Source organism: Arvicola amphibius, chromosome 10 (genome assembly GCF_903992535.2).
Source record: "Arvicola amphibius chromosome 10, mArvAmp1.2, whole genome shotgun sequence".
In the NCBI taxonomy this organism is placed as follows: domain Eukaryota; kingdom Metazoa; phylum Chordata; class Mammalia; order Rodentia; family Cricetidae; genus Arvicola; species Arvicola amphibius.
This window is the reverse complement of record NC_052056.1, coordinates 62067049-62088335: the sequence shown is the minus strand read 5'-3', so window position 1 is coordinate 62088335 and position 21287 is coordinate 62067049. Positions and strand designations below refer to the sequence as shown.

The 21287-nt window shown below is 53.6% G+C and overlaps 1 protein-coding gene across 1 annotated transcript; it reads left to right on the top strand.

The window, feature by feature from the left end:
• Positions 1-1228: 1228 nt before the first annotated feature.
• On the top strand, positions 1229-20606 carry Meltf (melanotransferrin). The gene is made up of 16 exons (XM_038346515.1): positions 1229-1277; positions 2382-2536; positions 4208-4307; positions 6218-6400; positions 7401-7557; positions 8757-8824; positions 12593-12780; positions 13361-13541; positions 14134-14285; positions 14835-14931; positions 15685-15879; positions 16521-16677; positions 16776-16843; positions 18226-18413; positions 19759-19957; positions 20471-20606. The coding sequence occupies exons 1-16, from the start codon at positions 1229-1231 to the stop codon at positions 20548-20550; spliced, it is 2217 nt and encodes a 738-aa protein (XP_038202443.1). The 3' UTR covers positions 20551-20606.
• Positions 20607-21287: the final 681 nt, after the last annotated feature.

The window sequence follows — 21287 nt, the reverse complement described above, 5'->3', positions numbered from 1 at the left end:
GATAGGGCTCCCGATTCCTTACTTCACCCGCCCTCTTCTTGTGGGGGAGGGAGCAGAAGAGGAGACTTTCTGCAGCCTGTTTTCCACATATCTTAACAAAACACCAGGCCCAGGTCACTGGTCGGCCTGGAACAGTGGCTTTCAGACGTTACTGTGGACCAGGAAAAACAAAATGAAAACAAACAAACAAAAACAAAGCAAATAAACCAGGTTGATGGCCCCATCTGCAGAGCTGTGGACCAAGTGGTTATGAGGAGGGCCTGAGAGGCCAATCCCAATGGATTCCCGGGGGAGCTTCATACAGCTGTTTGGAGGTGTTCGGAGGATCACCCTTCCCTCCTTGCCTTGCTCTGCCCCCCTCCAGTTACAGTTTCTGAGTTCTCTCTCTCTCTCTCTCTCTCTCTCTCTCTCTCTCTCTCTCTCTCTCTCTCTCTCTCTGTTTGTGTGTGTATGTGTGTGTATGCATGTGTGTGTCATTCTTGTGTCTCTGTCTCTTTCTGTCTCTCCCCTCTCTCCTTCTGTCTCTCTTCTTCCCCTTCCTCCCTCTCCTCCTCCTTTTCCCCTTCCCTCTTCCTGCTCTCTTCTCCCCTGCTCTTCTTCCTTCTTATCCTCTCCCCCCATTTCTTCCTCCCCCAATTTTGTCCTCTACCCATCTTTCATAACACAATTGATGAGCCAGCTCCAGATACCTGGGTCTAGTGTCCGCTCTGCCACTTACAAGGGTAGCCGGAGGCAAGCTCTTCCCTCACTACGCCCAAACAAAAGTAGTTGTCTGCCCGTCCCCAGCCGGGGAGCTACTGCATAGGTATTGCATGGGAATGGAGGTGGCAGGGAATTTGGTGACCAGCTTCCCTTCAGCTCAAACTCTGACCGTCTCTCCTCCTTTTCCTTCCAAATCTGAATTTGTCCCGGTCCAGTCAGATGTGACATTGGAGTCCTCTAGCACAGAAGAGGATGATTTGGAAGACATTGTTAAGATCAGAGAGGGCCAGTTAAGAACTGAGTCGGGTCAGCCACCTTGGGTCAGCCAGAGGCGTCAGCAGGGGGTGCCAGAGCTAAAGCCAAGGCCCTGCGCCCTTCAGGCCAGGTATTCAGTGCAGGGTGTGTCAGGGGCGTGGACTCTGCCAGAGCTGGGCTTAAATAGTGGAGGGTCAGTAAGACCAAGGAGAGGAAGCCAGGCCGGACCTGCCAGGACCCCAGCCAACCCAACTGCACGCTGCACACTGCCATGAGGTTCCTGAGTGTGACTCTCTTGCTGCTCCTGTCCCTGTACACTGGTGAGAATGTCCCCCAGGGAGAGGTGCTGAGCAGCACTGTACTAAGTCTGTGGGCCCCTCACCCCAACCAGGGCGCAGCACGAAGGAAGCAGCCTTGAGCCAGGCCTCCAAAATGAGTGCCAGATGTCGGGGAAGAAGTCCCGGGATGTCCTGCCTGGTGCAGAAGGCGGGAGGGAGTCTAGGGGATGCAGGCACCGTGATGACAGAGGAAGGGACAAAAGATAAAAAGGAGGAGGAAGAGAAGAGCCTTGAGGACAAGGGTTGAGTGCTCCGAGCCCCATAGCTGAAGGAGGCAGTGGAATGTACAGATGGTGGCCTTTGGTGAGGATGGGGTGCAGGCTGTCATCAGAACGGACCTGGCCCCCAGACAAACAGACCAAAGACAAGTTCCAGATGTTTCCCCGAAGTATAGGCCTCCAGAGGATTCTGGCTGAAAAGTCATCAGCCCCTAGGGACTCTGGAACCTCTTCCTCTGGGCCCCTGCTGGAATGCTCCCTAGGACTCTGACCTGGTCAGATCAAGGGACACAGAGGAAGCCCACAGAGGACCTGTGTGTCCTCTGCATGGTTGACTTCCAACACTGAAGGTGGGTGTCTCACCTGCTAATAAGTCTCCTGATGTCACCATTAAGGAAACAGAAACCTGAATCCACGTATCCACTCTTCAACCTCCCTTGCTTGTCTCACCTTCCCACGACAAGGACCTGACTCTGCCCCCACTGCAGAAGGCAGGGCCCCCACATCTAGCCACTCAGTCACAAGGTCCAGTTCTTGAGCAGAAGGGCAGAGACGGAGCTGAGATGGGATCCTGGGCCAGCACCTCTTTTGGAAGGGGGCAGGAATTTGCTAGTCACAGAGCTTGTTGAGGCGTGGGGCCAGTGCTCACCTCTCCCCAGCCCAAGCCCCATGGCAGGGATTCTCCACTGCTCTGTGGTGGGCTGGGTTCTGAGCCACCATCTGCAGGCACGGCTCTGCCCTGCTGCTGTGTCTCACTGCCTTTCCGTGGGAACCCAAGGCTGAGTGGCGGGGGACTGGCCATGCAGGATGGTGGGGTCACCACGGGCTGGATAAACAAGGAACGGTTGTCTGCTGGCCTGGCCCACAGCACTCGGTGTGATGGAGGTGCGTTGGTGTGCCATCTCGGACCCGGAGCAACAGAAATGCGAAGACATGAGCAAGGCCTTCCAGGAGGCTGGCATCCAGCCCTCCCTCCTCTGCATCCAGGGCACCTCTTCTGACCACTGTGTCCAGCTCATCAAGGTGAGGCCTCTCCCTCTGCCCATTCCCCACCCCTGGCCCAGACAAGAGGGCTCTGACTCAGGAGGAGCACACAACAGCCCCATTCACTGCGAAAGAGGCCGATGTCCCTCTGCCAAGGCTGGGCGATGTAATCTCCCAAGTTTCCCCAGCAGCAAGCGCCTGACTTTTTCCTTCCAGGTGGGGGGCGGGGGCATGAAGGGGCTACAGACCAGATAGGCACCAGTGGGGAAAGGAGAAAGTGGAGAAAATCCTCTGGTAGGATTTCCCTTGTACAATGGCCCTGCCGGGATGGGGACAGGGACACTACCCACTCGTGGGGGAGAGAGCAAGCCATAGTGAGTGTCCTAGCTTGTTTTTTTTTTTTTTTTTTTTTTTTTTTGTGATGTGATAAACACCATGGCCAAAAGCAACTTGGAAGTCCATCAAAAAGGGAAGTCAGGGCAAGAACTCAAGGCAGGAACCTGGAGTCGGGAACTGATGCAGAGGCCATGGAGGGTGCTGCTTACAGCCTTGCTCCTCCTGGCTTGCTCAGTTTGCCTTCTTACACAACCAGGACCACCAGCCCAGGGGCGCCACTGCCCACACTGTCCTGGGTCCTTCCATATCTACCATCAATCAAGAAAATGCTCCAACTGGCCGTGGTGGTGCACACCTTTGATCCCAGCATTCAGGAAGCAGAGGCAGGTGGATCTCATTGAGTTCAAGACCAGCCTGGTCTACCAGAGTGAGATCCAGGACAGTCAGGGCTACACAACACAGTTAAACCCTGACTTGAAGAAGAAGAAGAAAGAAAGAAAGAAAGAAAGAAAGAAAGAAAGAAAGAAAGAAAGAAAGAAAGAAAGAAAGGAAGGAAGGAAGGAAGGAAGGAAGGAAGGAAAAGAAAATGCTCCATAGACCAATCTGATGGAGGCATTTTCTCAACTGAGTTTTCCTCTTCTCAGATAACTGTAGCTCGTGTCAAATTCGGGGTGGGGGGACCTAGCTAACACAATGACTTCACGGCCCATGGTGACTACTCACTGCCACAGAGTTTTCCAGAATGAGGCTTGTAAGTTTCCTAGAGAAGAAACCCCCAACCTAGGGCCCTGAGAATGTGAGATGGGAAGGCAGGTCTGGGTGATGGGAGACCCAGTAAACTGGCATCAGCCCTTCTCAGAGGCAGGATAGGACTAGAAAGGTAAGTCACCATAAGACAGGTACTGACTGGGGCTCCATTGCAGTCTGGCCCCCAAGAGGCCTCTGAGAACTAACCAGCCAATGGAGCCAGCCCATGAGGGCAGAAGGCAGCAACACTGAAGGACAGTTCCTCTCAGCCTTGGTCCCGCAGGAACTCTTTTGAAGGGAAAGCCTGGACAGAGACCGGGGCAGGAGGCCCAGAACCTCACAATGAAGAGATTCTTTCCACTGCAGCTGCTCCTTGTATCCCCCGGTGTTTCACTGTGCCTGTCTGTTATGACCCTGTAAAATTTGTAACTAATGTTTGTAAAGAGCAAATGTAATAAAGCCAGGTTGAGTCCTGGGCCCTCGGGGTGGGGCCAAGATAAGATAAGGTTCCTGGGTCAGATGAAGGCTTTGGAGGTCTCCGTGCTTCTTGAGGGGTTCTGTGGGTGTCACTGAGTTCTGGCTAAGTGGGCCCATAGCTGGGCTGGCTGACCTTCCCTCTGCCATCAGGACCAAGAAGCTGATGCCATCACCTTGGATGGAGGAGCCATTTATGAGGCGGGGAAGGAGCATGGCCTGAAGCCAGTGGTGGCTGAAGTTTATGACCAAGGTAAGGGGCCTGTTGTGGGGAGAGACAAAGATCCCACACAGAAGTCAGGGCCAGTCTGGCCATGTGACCTTGAAGTCCCTAGGCTGGTCACCAGCTCTATCCATAGAATATGTCTGGGGGTCCAGGCAAAAAGCCCTTCTGAGAATTTCCTAGTTCTCTCTTGAAACTGGAGAGCCAGGGACACAAAAGCTGAGCGAGTCTGCTCTTCTTCCAGCGTGTGACAGCAAAACCCCAACTTTTGTCCACTGGGCTCTTACTGAGGGGCAGCTGCGAGCCTGGGGCAGAACTAGGTGGAATCCAATGTGCAGGTGCCTGGTGACCAGGGTGCCCATATACACATAATTCAGTGCCCCTATCAGAGACAGCTGGTGGGGGATGGAGACAGGAGGGGTGAGAGCTGCAGAACCCAGCAACCCAGAAACATGCCACACCTGGGGCAGATTCCTCGTCCCGTCACATGGCTCATGCCAGTCTCCTTCTACCTGACATGTTCTGTGTGTCTCTCACAGCTTGGCCAATGCCCAGCCTCTATTGCTGGCAAGTCAACAGTCATATCCTCTCATGAGCTCCCAGGCCCTCCTCGCATCTTTGCCAACGACCCAGTCCCCAAGCTCTGGTGCTCACCATGAGCCTTCCCTAAGGCCTTGCCCCTCTGCCTTGCCAGCCTTTGAATGGAGCCTCATCCAAGTCCCCACACCAGCCAGAGAAGGCCCAGCTGGCTACCAATCGAGTTAGTGACAGTCTCACGACACAGGACACAGTCCAGCACAGGCAGCCTTTCCTCGAAGGCCACCAACAGCCCTGGCTCATGGGACACTAGCACAGCTCTTCCTCTGGCTAACTCAGCACCCCACTGAGCATCCACGGGACCCTGGTTGGGAGTGGAATGGTGAGGAGAAGCCCCGCTTCACCAGCAAGAGTCAGTTAGCCGGCATGCACCCCAAAGCCCAGTTCCCCCACAGGGCAAGAGAAAGAGGTACCAGGAAGCCTGCAGAGGAGGCTAAAGGGAGGCTGACGGGGCAGGGCTCCAATGATGGGCTGGCGAGAAAGTTCTGGATGGCTCCAGAAACTCATGAGAGAGGCAGCACCGGATGGCGGGAAACAGCTGCTTAGTTTTCTCCAAACCCAAGCATGCTCAGATCATGAGCATCCATGACCACATTGCGTGTGTGTGTGTGTGTGTGTGTGTGTGTGTGTGTGTGTGCACGCGTGTGTCGGGGGGAGGAAGGGAGAAGATGTATATGACTGGCCCGGTCCCTGTAGAGGATTATGTGTCTCTTCTGAATAGCCCTTCTCTATAATGGGCCCAGGAGTCTTGTGGAGCTGCAGAGCCCACATACCCAGAGCCGTTCAGAGATCTGAGTGACTTGGGGCCACATCACTAGCTCCCTGTGTCTCTCCACCCCCATTCCCACCACCACCACTCGGAATACCCATCTTCTCCCCGTAACCATGGCCCCGTCCTTCAAACCTGCAAGCTCTCCTGAGGGTTTCCGCTCTTAGAAAGCGAAGGCTCCCCTGACTCAAGTCGTGGAGACCCAGCAATGGTCAGATGGCTTGAGAAGGAAAATGGGAACAGTTGAATGAATTACTGTCCGTGTACGTGTCTCGTTCACGAGGCAGAGGAGGGGTGCGGCGGGGGCCGGAGAGGAAATCTTGTGGTAAGATGCGCTCTCACCAGCTCTCTCAATGATAGAGAACCAAACATACATCCATGTATTCACCTCTACATGCGTGCATGCACACACTGACCGGGAGCGTGCACCCTGAATGCACACACGCGTGCGCGCGCGCGCACACACACACATGCACGCACACAAGTGTGTTGGATACCGCCTTCCACAGCCTTTCTTGGAGTCGCCTGTGTCCTTCTCCCTTGCTGTGCTCACTCTGTCTTTCTCCCTCTCTAGACGCTGGGACCTCCTATTATGCCGTGGCCGTGGTCAGGAGGAATTCCAACGTGACCATCAACACCCTGAAGGGCATCAAGTCCTGCCACACAGGCATCAACCGGACTGTGGGCTGGAACGTGCCTGTTGGCTACCTAGTGGAGAGCGGCCATCTCTCAGTGATGGGTTGTGATGTGCTCAAAGGTGAGGGCTAAGGGGGGCAGCTTGAAGTGTCCAGGTCAGCCCCTCCTTTCTCACTCTGCCCATGCATGGCTCTCATCCCACGCCCCCTTGGAACCTGCAAAGCCCCATCTCTTAGGAGAGCCTTCCCTGACTACAGACAGGGCAGTCACCCCCTCCACTCTGCTGGCCCAGCCTGGTGGCCTCCATTTGAGTTTCCAGCTGGTTGGCTCCTACAGAGCACATTGCCCATTCCCATGTAATACAGCCTGGCCGAGGACCCAACCACAGTTGTAGGAAGACAACCAAGAAGAGTTTGGCTTCGTGTAAGCTGCTGAGGTTGGCCTCTGTCTAGATGTGTCCCAAGCCCCCTAGACAAGTTGCTGATGTCACCCATAAGCCCCCAAGTGGCTTGTGGGCTCAGCCATGATATAACTGACAACCTGGGAGATCTTAGGGTCACAGTCTCCCAGGGTGGCCAAGCATGGGTGGTCTACCAGTCTAGTGAGAAAGAAAGAAAGGAAGGAAGGAAGGAAGGAAGGAAGGAAGGAAGGAAGGAAGGAAGGAAGGAAGGGAGAGAAGGAAGGATGGAGGGAAAGAGGGAGGGAGGGAGGGAGGGAAGGAAAGAGGGAGGGAGGAAGAAAGAAAGGAAGAAAGGAAAGAGAAGAAAGAAAAGAAAAACCCACAAAAACTATGCAGGTCAGCAGGTAGGTCAGACCCCACGACAAGCCAGGTCTCTTCACTACTTTCCCCTTTTGGGGAAAATTGCTGGCCACTGATCGAAAACTCTGCAGTGAGAACGGAACCCAGTTTGCATTCGGTTGTCCTGTGAAGACATTTATAGCCAACGTTCTACTCCGGCCACAGCAGCAGTCCCACCGGAGTCCGAGGGCCCAGCCTGGGAGTACTAGTGTGATCCCGTTAACGTTTCTTCTCTTGAAGCTGGAAGATGGAGACGGTGGGCTGGGGTCTCTCCTGACTTCTCAGGGTGGGGTCAGTGACCTTTCTTTGCTCCTCCCGACAGCCGTTGGCGACTATTTCGGGGGCAGCTGCGTCCCTGGAGCAGGAGAAACCAGCTACTCCGAGTCCCTCTGTCGTCTCTGCCGTGGTGACCCCTCTGGGCACAACGTGTGTGACAAGAGCCCCCTGGAGAGATACTATGACTACAGCGGGGCCTTCCGGTGAGGGATGGGACAGGGTGCAGTGGGAGAGCTAAGTGATGCAGAGTCGTGACGTGTGGTCTGCCGGGAGTCAAAGAGCCCTTTGTGCAGACCTCTTCCCAGTTAGTTTATAATAAACACGAAACCGGAAGATGCCAGGCCGGGTTTGCTCACAAAGTCAACATGTTTGGTGTGTTTAGAAAAGGGAGGGCCCTGACCAAGGAAAATGGAAAAAGCCAGCTCAGGCTGCTGATGTCTGCCCATCAGGGAGGGCCTTTCCCTATGCTGGTCCTGACCTGCACTTCAGAGAGTCTAAGGGCTCATGTCTAATCCCATGTCGTCCATGAGAATTCCCAGCTCCTGTAGCAATCAGCCCTCCGTGTCCCTCCTAGGGTGGGGAACTTAATGGTGGCTAGGGGAACAATTTTTACCACAGAGGGAGGGCACAGTCCCTACTACCTCCCCATGTCCCTGGCTATTTGCCCCTTCTACCTTATGCCCTCACAGACCTCAGTGGTCTGATACCTCCCTGGCCCCCAGCTCAGTCTACTCATTTTCTGGCCATGAGGACCCAAGGAACCCCTTTGCCCAGGGGTTCCCAATCTGCCTCCCCTATTGGGAGAATATATGAAAGTCACGATCCTTTCCACTTGAGATAATTGGGTACGGCATAAAAGGCCTCCTCGTCCAGTCCCCTGTGTCAGAGGAGAGATCTTCAAAATATACTGGGTGTCTGGGCTTCAGATGGCAGGCCAAGGAAGACAGCGTAGGCCCTGCACTGACTGTAAGGGACCACTCACAGCCTGGCATAGTGCCGCACGCTTTTAATCCCAGCACTGGGGAGGCAGAGGCAAATGGATCTCTCTGTGAGTTCAAGGCCAACCTAGCCTGGCCTACAAAGTAAGTTCCAGGACAACCAGGGCTACACAGGGAAACCCTGTCTTGAAAGGAGAGAGAGAGCATGCAACCTCAAAGTAGCCCCACCCCACCTACCTTATTGGCCCACCTGACATATGATAGAGCTAAAAAGAAGGGTTCACAGCTTGGCAAAACCATGCCACCAACAGTCTGGGGGCGGGCCCCCAGAACTGAAGAACTGTAAAATATATACCTCCTAGGGTCATCCCCTGAAGGCCTGGTCAAACTCCCAGGGTAGAAGCGGGGTGGCATTGAATGGACGAAGCAGGGCTGCACCCAGGCTCGTGGCTTTTCCTACACAGGTGCCTGGCGGAAGGAGCAGGTGACGTGGCCTTTGTGAAGCATAGCACGGTGCTGGAGAACACGGATGGTGAGTGGGGATCAGGCAGAGCTGCCCAGCTTGGCCCCAGATCCTAGCAGTCTGGGTCAGTGCTGCTCTGAGTCTCCCGGGGGACTCTGGGTAAGCCCAAGTCTTCGGACCTTAGCTCCCTGTCTGCAGAAGGCCGCAGAGGGGTCTCACCAGCGACATTCCAGCTGCTTGATGCGGCAAGGGCGGGTGGAGCAAGGCTCTGCTCTGAGTGTGGCAACGGGTTCTCTCCGTGACAGCTTAAGTCTGCTAACACTGCACCAGACACTGTGGGCTGCCCTGTTCCTTCCTGGTGTCCCCTGTGCCCCTGTGACCTCAAGAAGACTGGCCTGCCCCTGGACAGTCTTGCTGAAGATGGGTTGCTGGGATGGATTGGTTTAAATTTGTTTTGATTTGAACTTTGTAGTAGTTGAAGTTTGGAACCTTCAGCCAAACGCAGTAGCGAATGCCTATAATCCCAGCACTTGGATGTCTGAGGCAGGAGGATTACCATAAGATTACAGATACAGCTGGAACTATCTTTTAATTTGAATTTACCTGAATATCAGTAAGCATTTTTTTCCCTCTCTAAACTGAAGTAGAAATTATATGCAGTAAGATTTTTTTAAGTACCACAGTCGTACTGTGGACTGAAGCAAACCCTTGTGCTCCCACTCTCCCCATCCCTAGCCTCCAGCTCCCAGCCTGCCCCCACCCCTGCTACCACTCCTGACTTTTGTCTGGTCCAGGGTGTGTGAGCCTTATTCTCCTTGTTTTTGGGTTGTGTTTCTTGTTCTTGTTATTGTTGTTTGGGTTTGTAGGGGGTTAATGAGGTCTTAAGGCACAAAAGAGCTGTCTTAAAACCAGAACAGTCCTACAAAATTAACTATCCAGGCATGGTCCTTTGATGCAACTCATAGGGAGGCAGCCCCACCTTGGCACTTGGATTTTCATTTAATAACCTATGGCTTCTGGGAGTGGCTTTAATACCTGTCCTTTTGAGATAATTGTTGTGCCTTAAGTCGGTGGATCCATCGTGTAGTCTAAACTTCATGAAGGCAGACGTAAACCAAATTTAGTGGTGGGCAGCAAGCTATCTAGTAGAGGACAAGGCACAAAGAGCTGTCTTCAGGACAGGACAGGACCATTAGATGAACTGTCCTTGATGGTCTCCAAGATGGGTTAGCAAGGGAAAGCTTGGGAGGAGGGCAAACAATAGCACTGTGTTGAGTTTCAATCAGTATTTTATTTTTTCTTTCTTTATTTTTAGTTTTATGTATACATGAATATTTGGTCTGAATGTATGTTTGTATATTATTTGCACACCCAGTGCCCAAGGAATCCAAAAGAGACCATCAGAAGCCCTAGAGCTGGATTTACAGTTGTGAGCTGCCCTGTAGGTGCTAGGAATCAAACCTAGGTCCTGGAAGAGCAACCAGTGCTCTTAAATGCTGAGCCATCTCTCCAGCCCCTGATTATTTTGTTGTTGTTTTATTTTGTCTGTGTGTGTGTGTGGTTGTTGTTGTTTTCTTTTGTTTCTTTTTTAAGTTTGAGTAGTAACCTAATGGTTTCTAAAGAAGTAGTTAAGAAACATCTTCGTGAGCCAGATATAGTGATGCACACCTTTAATCCCCACACTCGGGAGGCAGAGGCAGGCGGATCTCTGTGAGATCAAGCCAGCCTGGTCTACAGAGCAAATTTCAGAACAGCCAGGGATACATAGAGAGATCCTGTCTACACACACACACACACACACACACACACACACACACATCACAGGAAGGAAGGAAGGGAGGGAGGGAGGGAGGGAGGGAGGGAGGGAGGGAGGGAGGGAGGGAGGAAGGAAGGAAGGAAGGAAGGAGGAAGGAAAGGACCCCAATGTAATGATAAGAGCAAAAACAGTAGAATCAACATTGCCTAGAGTAATCCTATTAGAGGTAATAGGATTTTATCCCTGAAGCAGAAAAGCAAGAAGGGCGAGTGGAGGCCTAAAAGGCATGCTTGACTCTTTGACAAATGATACTGAAAGGTTTTCAGCAGCTTTAAGTGGAGCGAGGCTGGGATGGGGAGACCTGCCTGTGTGCTGGTGAGGGTTCTGTAAGTGCCCGTGTGGGTGTGGAAAGGCCTTGCTGGGTGTGCCCGCGGCTTGAGTGGTTGGGTTTCTAGCTGTGAGAGAGTGCTCATGACCCCACGGGTCACCTTTGCCTTCTCACTTCCTGACAGAGTCCCCTTGTTCAAGTTTAGAGCATTGGCTCTTTGAGTTGCCACCCCCCTTCAGGGGTGGAATGGCTCTTTTTAATGGGTAAACTAAGACCACCAGAAATACCAGAGACTTATCTTACAATTCATAACAGTAGCAAAACTGCAGTTAGGAAGTACCACCGAAAGTGATTTTATAGTTGTTGGGGGGAAGGGGGGGGTCACCACAGCTTGAGGAACCGCACTAAAGGGTAGCAGCGCTAGGAAGGTTGAGAACCCGGGTTTAGCACATAGGAGGATCACTAGGTAGGACCCACTGTGGTTTGGTTCTATGACTCTTCATAATACTCCTGTTTGGTATTGATTGCCAATCTCAGATAAATACTGTTTTTCTGTTAAGAAATGTGTGAAGCCGGGTGGTGGTGGCACACCCCTTTAACCCCAGCACTTGGGAGAAAGAGGCAGGCGGATCTCTGTGAGTTTGAGACCAGCCTGGTCTGGGGGTGGGGGGTCCAGGACAGGCTCCAAAGCTGTCCTTGTCTCAAAAAAAAAAAAAAAAAAGAAAGAAAGAAAGGAAGGAAGGAAGGAAGGAAGGAAGAAAGAAAGAAAGAAAGAAAGAAAGAAAGAAAGAAAGAAAGAAAGAAAGAAAAAGAAAGGTGTGAAATTGGGAACAGAGGTGGCTCAGCCGTTGAGGCCTTGCTGCTCTTCCAGCTGAGTTCAGGTCCCAGCGCAGACATCAGCCAGCTCACAGGTACTGTAACCCCAGTGAACCTGATCCTCTTTAGGCCTCCACAGGCAACTGTCCACACTCACATAGATGCAAACAAAAATATAAATAAACCTGCAAAAAAGAAGCGTGGACTTTATGAAAATAGTGTGGAAAATACTGAGCTATGGGGAAAGGCAGCATGCAAAGTCAGCTGTGTGCTTAGTGACGGTCAAGGTTTAGGAGAAGACATAGAAAGTGAATTAGGAAAAAAGACCTTAAGGGGAAGTAAACGAACATAGAACATTTGGCGCTTTGGGCAAAGCCTGAGGATTACCCTTGTTCCTCAGGGCCACAGCTCTGAGAGATTCTGACAGGTGATTCACTGCCCCTTTCCCCTTTCCCTGCCCTCAACCCCTGCCCCTTTCCCCCCTGCCCTCACCCCCTGCCCCTTTCCCCCTGCCCTCACCCCTGCCCCTTTCCCCTGCCCTCACCCCTGTCCCTTTCCCCCCTGCCCTCGCCCCTGCCCCTTTCCCCCTGCCCCTTTCCCCCTGCCCTCACCCCTGTCCCTTTCCCCCTGCCCTCACCCCTGCCCACTTTGCTACATTTAGCTCTCTCACCCTAGGCACCTCTGGTTTTTTACCATTTGTAAGTAGCCATGTTAGTGCGTGTTGTATTATGGCAAACTACCTCACATTTATCCTAACAGAAATTATGAGGTAGGAAGAGTGCATCCAAGGCATTGTGTACTACTGAAGAACGTTCATCGCGAGTGCTAGGTTCCCACCACCAAACTTTCCAGCCTTCTCCAGACCCCCTCCCATCCCCCACTGCCCTCCCCATCCTCTGTGAGCACAGGAGCTGACTCTTCAGTTCCCGCCTTCCAGGGAAAACCCTGCCTTCCTGGGGCAAGGCGTTGATGTCCCAGGACTTCCAGCTACTCTGCAGGGATGGCAGCCGGGCCGATGTCACTGAGTGGAGACGGTGCAACCTGGCCCGCGTGCCTGCGCATGCCGTGGTGGTCAGGAATGACATGCATGGGGGCCTCATATTCCAGCTGCTCAATGAAGGCCAGGTGAGGAGGAATGTCGTGCCCTGAGAGCCCCCAGGTAGCACGGGGCCCTCGGTGGGGGCTCTCAGGGCTAAGGTCTGCAGTGACGCTACCCGGGACAGACCTGAGGGGGCCAGCAGCCAGGGCAGTGTGAAAGGCTCCTCACAAGGTGGCAAGGACAGGGGCTAGCCAGAGCATGGGCACTCTTCAGAGTCTCAGAACCCCTCAGTGGAAGTCCTTCCGACCTGTGCCTCTGAAGGTCAAAACCACAACCTGTGGGCAAATAAGGTGGCTACTGTGCCATTGCTTAAGTGGCAAACAGACCTTTGCAGTCACCCTGCTATGTCAGTCACTCGCCCGGGGAATTACCTGTGCTCGTAACCATGTAAACCTGAGCCACGAGCCCTGTGTTCAAATGGTGGGCTTTGATGAGGCAGAACTGGAGGGGTAGAGAGAACAGAGCACCAGGGAAGGCAATGTGGAGAACTGGCAGAGTGGGCACCTGGACTGAGGTCGCAGGAAGGCGGTTCGAGTGGCTGAACTTGGGTGGGAGGGATGTAGGCCGCAATCCCCTCGCTGCCCTGCTTCTCCCTTTGACACACAGATTCTGTTCAACCACGAGGCCAGCAGCTTCCAAATGTTCAGCTCCGAGGCCTATGGCCAGAAGAACTTGCTGTTCAAAGACTCCACCTTGGAGCTTGTACCCATCGCCACCCAGAACTATGAGGCCTGGCTGGGTCAGGAATACCTGCAAGCCATGAAGGGCCTGCTCTGCGACCCCAACCGTGAGTCCCTGTCCCTGCCCTTGCCGGCCACATCTCTGCCTAAGCGCAACATGGCAGGATTTGCTATGAGGCCGCCAGGGCTGGACACCTACCCAGGGAACAGACTGTAGCCTGTGGCCCCTGTAGAAACCGGTCACTCCTACTTCACTACTGCTTAGAGGTTTGGGGAGGAAGCAGCCCTATGGTCGTGTGACCTGTGGGACCCTGGAAGAGCCTCCCAGTTCTGGGATTCAGGTCCTCAGAGCCTGTTTTGGAACTACTGAATCCTGTCCACTGTCATTCCTGACCTTCCTGTTCCTCTCTCGTCACTGTATAGGCTCAGGCATCAGCTGTTGCCCGGATTAATGCAGCAGCCTGTAAGTGGGCTCCTTGCCTCCAGCCCCATCCCTGTAGGTCTCCCGCCTATGACCAAGGAAGTAGTAAGCCAGCCTGAGTTCAATACCACAGGCATCACACAGCTTTCCCTATGAGGAAGTGGCTAAATAACATATCCGGGCCACGTGGCTAATAAGAAAGAGACCCGGAATTTCTCTGAGTTCTGATTTGAAAGGCTTCCTGTTGAGGTAACCGCCCCCATGTGTACCCTACACAGGGCTGCCCCACTACCTGCGCTGGTGTGTGCTGTCCACACCCGAGATCCAGAAGTGCGGAGACATGGCTGTGGCCTTCAGCCGGCAGAGACTCAAGCCAGAGATCCAGTGTGTGTCGGCCGAGTCCCCTGAGCACTGCATGGAACATATCCAGGTGGAGTGGGCCGGGGAGGAGGCAGCTGTGGTCCCTAGCATGGTCTTTGTCTGCCATCCCAGTTGTCTGGAAAGAGGCATTTGGTCTGAGGAAGTCTCTCCCTTGCGAACTTTGCTTTCCCCTGGGTTCTCTGGGACAGTCTGCCGTTGTAGGTACATTTTGTCCATGTAGTGTGCCAGCCATTGGAGAGTACTGAGAGACCTCAGGCCTCTGGAAGATGGCAATCCCCGGGGACCAAGCGGTAGTGCTAGGCAGAGCAGGGATGCAGGAGTCTCGGCATCTGTACTCTGAAAAACTAATATCACCAGGAGCTTGAGTGCCCTCACCTGTATCGGCTGCTCTTAGCCCTTCAGCTGCCCAGCAGCCTCTGGGCCTGGCCTCTTCATGAGTGCAGGAAGGGACAGGGAGGAAGAGAGTGGGATTCTCCCAACCAGGGGGACTCCCAAAGGAAGAGGCAGAGCTCACAAACCCCTCCTTCCCCCAAGAGGGGAAAAGCCCTGCCATTTCCAAGGATTCCTGCCATCCAGAGCCCCTCTCTGTTTTCCGCAGGCTGGTCATATTGATGCTGTGACCCTGGAAGGTGAGGACATCTACACAGCAGGCAAGGCGTATGGCTTGGTCCCGGCAGCTGGAGAACAGTATGCTGGTGAGTGTACCTGCCCCACCTTGTGGCTCGTTCTTTATAACTCTAGAACCTCTTCCCGAAATCATTTCGAGAACCTCAAGCTTCCTCTCAGTACCTCATCTCTGGGCCTTCTGGCAACCTTCTGTGGCGAAGCAGGCCCCTCCTACCCCAGGCCTCAGTTACCTTGAACACGGATCTGAAAACGTCCTGAGCAGGGTCAAGTAGCCTTTGCGGAATCCAGCCAGAGTCTATTGCATATGCTTCTGATTTTTAGTTTCCCCATAAACAACTACGAAAGCCCTTCTTACCAGCCAGCCCAGGATGCACACATAGGCCACAGCGTGCAAGGGTGTCCTTGGCCTCTCCCTGACATTATGTGGAGCCCTCTGTCTCTTGGCTTAGTCACACCTTCTTGGTGGTTTGGGCTTGACTTTGTCCTTTGTTCTCTTAAGGACTGACCTTGGGATATTTGGTTCCTACTGCTTGATTTAGAGAATGTGTCTACAGGCCTTAGCTGTGCCTGCTTTTCTTTCAAAAAGTGAGAAAAAAAACCACCTGGGTGTGAGAAAGACCATGAGTGGGAGCTCCTGGGATTCTTCAACCAGGTGAAGAGTGGAGACACCAGGTGCTCTCTAAGCATCCTGGGACATCAGCCTGGGCACCCCCAAGCCTGTAAGATACCCACAAGCTGAGACAGAGAAGCAGGAGGGGGCTGTTAGGCATGGATCACGGCTCTTATAGGGGGCGCCTTTCAAGATGTCCATCTCCCTGCAGAGGAGGACAAAAGCAGTTCCTACTTTGTGGTGGCTGTGGTGAGGCGGGACAGCTCCTACTCCTTCACCTTGGATGAGCTTCGCGGCAAACGTTCCTGCCACCCAGGCTTGGGCAGCCCTGCCGGCTGGGATGTGCCCATAGGCTCCCTCATCCAGCGGGGCTTCATCCGGCCCAAGGACTGTGATGTCCTCACAGGTACCTCCCTCTGAGGGGCACAGATCCGGAAGCTCTTTGGGAGCTGATGAGGAGATGGTCAGCTCTGAGGGTCAGATCTTGTTCTTGGCATGGTCTTGGGTGAACCCCCCCAACACACACACACACACACACACACACACACAGCTTCATGGCATGTCTGAGTGTTCCAGACACTCAGTCCTGCGTTGTCCCCACATCTAGCAGGCCCTAGCATTTGGGAACCTTGCTAGAAAGGGGTAGGACATGCACTTTTGTGCCTCAATGTTCTAAGTGCTAAGGTGGCAAAAGAATAAAAAATATTTGTCTCATGTAAATCTCTTCCCATATTCTCACAGTGCAAAGCCAGGGAGGTTCTTGAGCTGACTGGGCAAACACCTCTCTCCTGGCTCGTAACTCAGAGGAAATAAACAGTTGTCTTATGTCAAAGCACGCAGAAGACACTAGGATTGACAGTTCCCTCTCCTGACAGAGTCTAGATCATGAGATAGTGACCTCCCTGTCCCTGAAGAAGTTCAAGCCAAGGCCAATGAGATGGGGGAAGGGCTGCAGCCTGCCCTTCTTCCTGGCTATCTTTCTGCTGTTGGCGACAAGGGGGGGGAATGAGGGGGAGTGCTCACCACATCCCTCCCACTCTGCCCCAGCGGTGAGCGAGTTCTTCAATGGCAGCTGTGTGCCTGTGAACAACCCCAGGAACTACCCTTCCTCGCTGTGTGCGCTCTGCGTGGGAGATGAGAAGGGCCGTAACAAGTGTGTGGGTAGCAGCCAGGAGAGATACTATGGCTACAGCGGGGCCTTCAGGTACTTGGTGGTAGCTGTGGGGCAGGGGGGTCTTCTGGCCTGGCTCCCCCCAGGGAGGATTGTCCTTCTGACATCTGCCCTGCTCTCCTGTGTGACAGGTGCCTTGCAGAGCATGCGGGGGATGTGGCCTTCATCAAGCACACAACGGTCTTTGAGAATACAAACGGTACGTGAAGGGGCTTGGGCTGGAGCAAAGTCAGGTGGGAGAGGGCTGTTCCCGGTCCAGAGCAATCCAGGCACAAGATGTTGCTGAGTTTGGAGACCGAGCAGCATCCAGGAGAGATGGGGCCTGGAAGGCTCTGCCCTGAGGGAACTCAGAGGCCCCAGCGTAAGCGCAGATGCTGGGGATGCCTTCCTTTGGTCCAGAATTGAAGTTCATATCCCACTGCTAGGTGGTAACTGCATCTCAACCCCTCTGCAGGTATTTATGGGGCACTAAAGCCTGCGGATGGGGGCTGCGAGACCTTTCCTCTGGCCATTGGTAATGAGCAGGTCAGGCCCTGTGCAGGGAAGTCCACTCAAGTCGCACTAAGATATGGCCCAGCCAGGTTCATCACACAAACAATTGTGTCTCCTGGAGTCACTTTCCCAGACTCCACTGGGACAGAAGGGCCCAGACACTCAGTCCCAGGACCCCAAAAGGTGCATCTGAGATCCTGAGTCCAGTGCCTCTCACCTCCCATCATGCACCTACTCTGGGGGAGAAGCCACATCTGCGTTAATGGCTGGGGTCTGAGCCCTTTCTGTCTACCCTGCTGTGCCACAGGCTTTGACAGTCCCCCAAATCAGGCTTAGCCATCTCCCCCCATCATCCCAGACACAGCCCAAGGAATGCAGCTGTGGCCCAGAAGGCAAAAAAGACACGTAGGAAAAACATGTATTTCAAAATGCACATTCTAGCCGGGTGCTGATGGTACATGCATTTAATCTCAGGAGACAGAGGCAGGCGGATCTCTGAGTTTGAGGACAGCCTGATTTACAGGGCGATTTCCAGGACAGCCAGGGCTACACAGAGAAACTTTGTTTCGAAAAACAAAACAAACAAAAACAAACTCTATCCACAGTCCCCAGAGGCCACAAAGGTTAACAGGACTCTGCCCCAACCACACTGGAGAGAGCCCTCCCTGATGCCACAGCCTGCTGCCTTGCCCACCTCCCACTCAGAACCACAGGCCCCACCTTCCAGGCAGGAAGCTGGCCTCTCTGCATGAGCCTGACAGTCTACTTAGTCCCCATAAGGCTGGCAGTGTGTTGGACAGGGCTGTGGGAGATTTGGCAGCCATGACACATCTCCCAGGGTGCTTTTTTATTTTTGGCTCCATGAGGAACCCGCCTGGTGTTCCTTCTGGAAAGGGGAGGGCTGATGCTAAGTGAGCACCTCAAGACAAAAGGACGGGACTCTGCAGGGTATCTTCCGCTTGCTTCAGCATCACAAATGCTGGTTGGAAACGCTGAATCCCGGGAAGCTGTCCAGATAGCACCACCTCCTCCTGGTGAAGGGTCTCATGGATCTCTCTCCCACTTCTTCCCACCCATGCTGTCCCTCAGGCCACAATCCTGAACCCTGGGCTGCTCATCTCAGGTCGCAAGACTATGAGCTGCTGTGCACCAATGGGGCACGGGCTGAAGTAAGCCAGTTCCAAGCCTGCAACCTGGCCCAGATGCCATCCCAAGCTGTCATGGTGCATCCAGACACCAACATCTTCACTGTGTACGGACTTCTGGACAAGGCCCAGGTGAGCCAGGCAGAGTGGCCTCGCATCTCTGATAATTACAACCCCACTCCTTGCTACCACTATTACTCTCGTTCATGCTGGAAGTTCAAACGCAGAGCCCCATACCTGCCTGGGAAGTACCCCGCCACTCCCTTTGAGAGCAAAACCCCTCCAAAGCTATCTCCATGCTGGGGCCATCAGTTCCTCTCCTGGTCTCTCTTGGGGGTAACCCCACTCCAGACAATATTTGCTAGGTCCCCAAAACTGCTCTTGTCAAGGGCACCATGACCCCTGACCTCACAGCAGCACTGGCTGCAACCCCCTCCTCCTAAGCCCCACCCTCTTCTTAGAATCACTTTTTCCGTTGACTCTCGGGTCCCCAAACCAGACTGGTTTTCTTCCTAGCTCCATTTATTAGGATGAATTGGCCCTCTTTGACCCACCAAAGTCATAGACCAGCAGAACCGCTGGGCTGTTCTAAACCTTGGAATTATATGTACTCTGTCCCAAGAGCAGCTCCTTCAAGCCAGCAACTCCCCCAGCTGGTCCCTCAAGCTCTCCAAAGCAGGGAAGAACACCATGTGGTTGTGCAGTTTTCTGAGACAGTGGCTAGCTTCAGGAGCCTCTACAAGCCCCCCTCCGTGTCACTTCCCCCTTTCCCCTTGACTGTTAACAGTGGACACACATTATACATATGTAAACAAGATGTCCTTGTTCACACTGTTATCTATCCCAAGCTGTGCTCAAACTCCCAATCCTTCTGCCTCAGCCTCCTAAGTTCTAGGCTTATAGGGCTAAGTCACCAGTTTCTGGCATTATGTCTCGTCTTCCTCTAGCTCACTAGGGCTATCCAGCTCTCATTTACTCCAAGGGTTCCCATCAGGTTAGCAAGTAGCAGGATCAGCCCTGGGACCCTGATGGGGTTTGGTGATGACATCATCAACTCCCTCACTATTTTTCTTAGTCCTGGTGACAGAATAGGAGCCCCTATCTGTGAGACTGTCGGGGCTCGTTGGAAAGGATGCCTGTAAGATTGACGAGAAATCATTGCCAAAAGATTGAGAAATGTTGAGCAGGCCCAGCCAAGCCCTTAGTCATTGCATCTGCGCCCTCTCTCATTTCTGGGGCCTTCGTGCTATAAACCTCACACTTCAGTTTTGCATTCAAGAACCAGTCTGGTGTGACATTTCTGGCTGTCTTTGGATGGCACCTCTATGCAAATCTTCCCCCAGACTTCTTTCATGACAGAGGCTCATCAGTAGTGAAGTAGATGGTTTCAACAGAAAGACTTGGCGAATGCTTGCACTTTGGGACCCCCGCGACTGTCTGTAAGCCCAGACATAGCCGTTGTCTTCGGTGTTTCTAGGACCTGTTTGGAGATGACCGCAACCAGAATGGGTTCCAAATGTTTGACTCCTCCAAATACCACAGCCAAGACCTGCTTTTCAAAGATGCCACAGTGCGAGCAGTACCTGTTGGGAAGAAAACCACATACCTGGAATGGCTGGGTCCTGACTACGTGGTGGCTCTGGAAGGGATGCTGTCCCAACAGTGCTCGGGTGCAGGTAGGGGACCAGGCCTTCTGTGCCAACACTTGTAATACCCTCTGCAAAGGGCCCTGAGACACCCCATCTCCATTGAGGGTTTGGAATCAAAACTCTGAGGAAGCAGAAGGGTATGCCAGGCCTGGGTGAGGCAGAGGCAGAGGTTCTTATTTCATACACTATCAAGGTGAAGTGTCCCGGGAAAGTCCAGACAGGGAGATTTGCAGATGGCTGAGTCAGGAGCTCCAGCCTGTCACCCAAATAGACCGGGATCATGAACATAAACGCTGAAAATGATAGTCCCAAGTGGATCTGAGGTAACGGCATAAATATGCAAGCAGCATAATTGGAAGGGAATGCATATGTAAAGAAACCAGGGAAAGGCAAGATTGTCGTGGGGCAGAAAAGAGATTGGAGCTAGCGGGGTGCACAGAAATAGTCCTGCCTGTGTGTGAGCACCAAGCTGGTCGCCCACAGGCCTGGTGCTTCCTGTCTTAACTACCTGTCATCCTCTCTCTCCACCCCCACTCCCAGTGGCCACAGTGCACCAAGTACCCCTGCTGTCCCCGCTCCTGCTGGGCCTGGCTGCAGGCCTCCTCCTGCGTGTTCTCTGAACGTGGTTGCTGTAGGCAGCGGCCTGAGCAGGGAAAGCTACAGAGTCCAGTCCAAGAAACCTGGAAATCAGCTAACCCTGCAGGAGAGCGCGGGATTCAAGAGACAAGGTGAGGACTCTCACACTCAGCCCTCGGATGTGTGATGCTAACCCAAAGAGAAATTTCTGGAATCAGGATGATAAGGCCAAGTCTTCCCACCTGCCTGAGCCCTTGGTACCCGAGGCAACTGGAGAGCAGCCCAGTCAGGCCTCCCATGCTGGCGGCGCCTGCAGAGAACCTGTGCCTCCCACCTGGAGCCTCCAGGCTGGCTGGGGGGGGGAGAGGGGGAAAAAAAAAAGAGGCCGGTTGCCATGGCAACTGCGAAGCCGGCTTCCCACACCTGCCTCTGTGTCAGTTGCCTGGGGAGGTGCCAAGGCAGAAACCCACCACCAACCTAGAGGACCTCAGTGACACAGTTCCCCCCTCAGTCCCTGCTCCTGCTGCCCCATGGCTCTCTCCTGAATACATCTGTCCACCGAGGCTCAGAGGCCCAAGCCCTCAGAGCAGGGTTGCTGAGCACCTGAACTTTGTCCTTGTCTTCTGTGGCACCAAGGGGCCCAGCCCCCTGGACAGTAGAATCTACCAGACAGGGATGGGAGAAAAGCCAGAGCAGGACTGTGGGGATGAAGGCCTGCAGAAAACCTCAGGTGAAGGAGACGAAAGTCCCGTGTGTCGTCCCCCACCCCCCAACCCCGCTT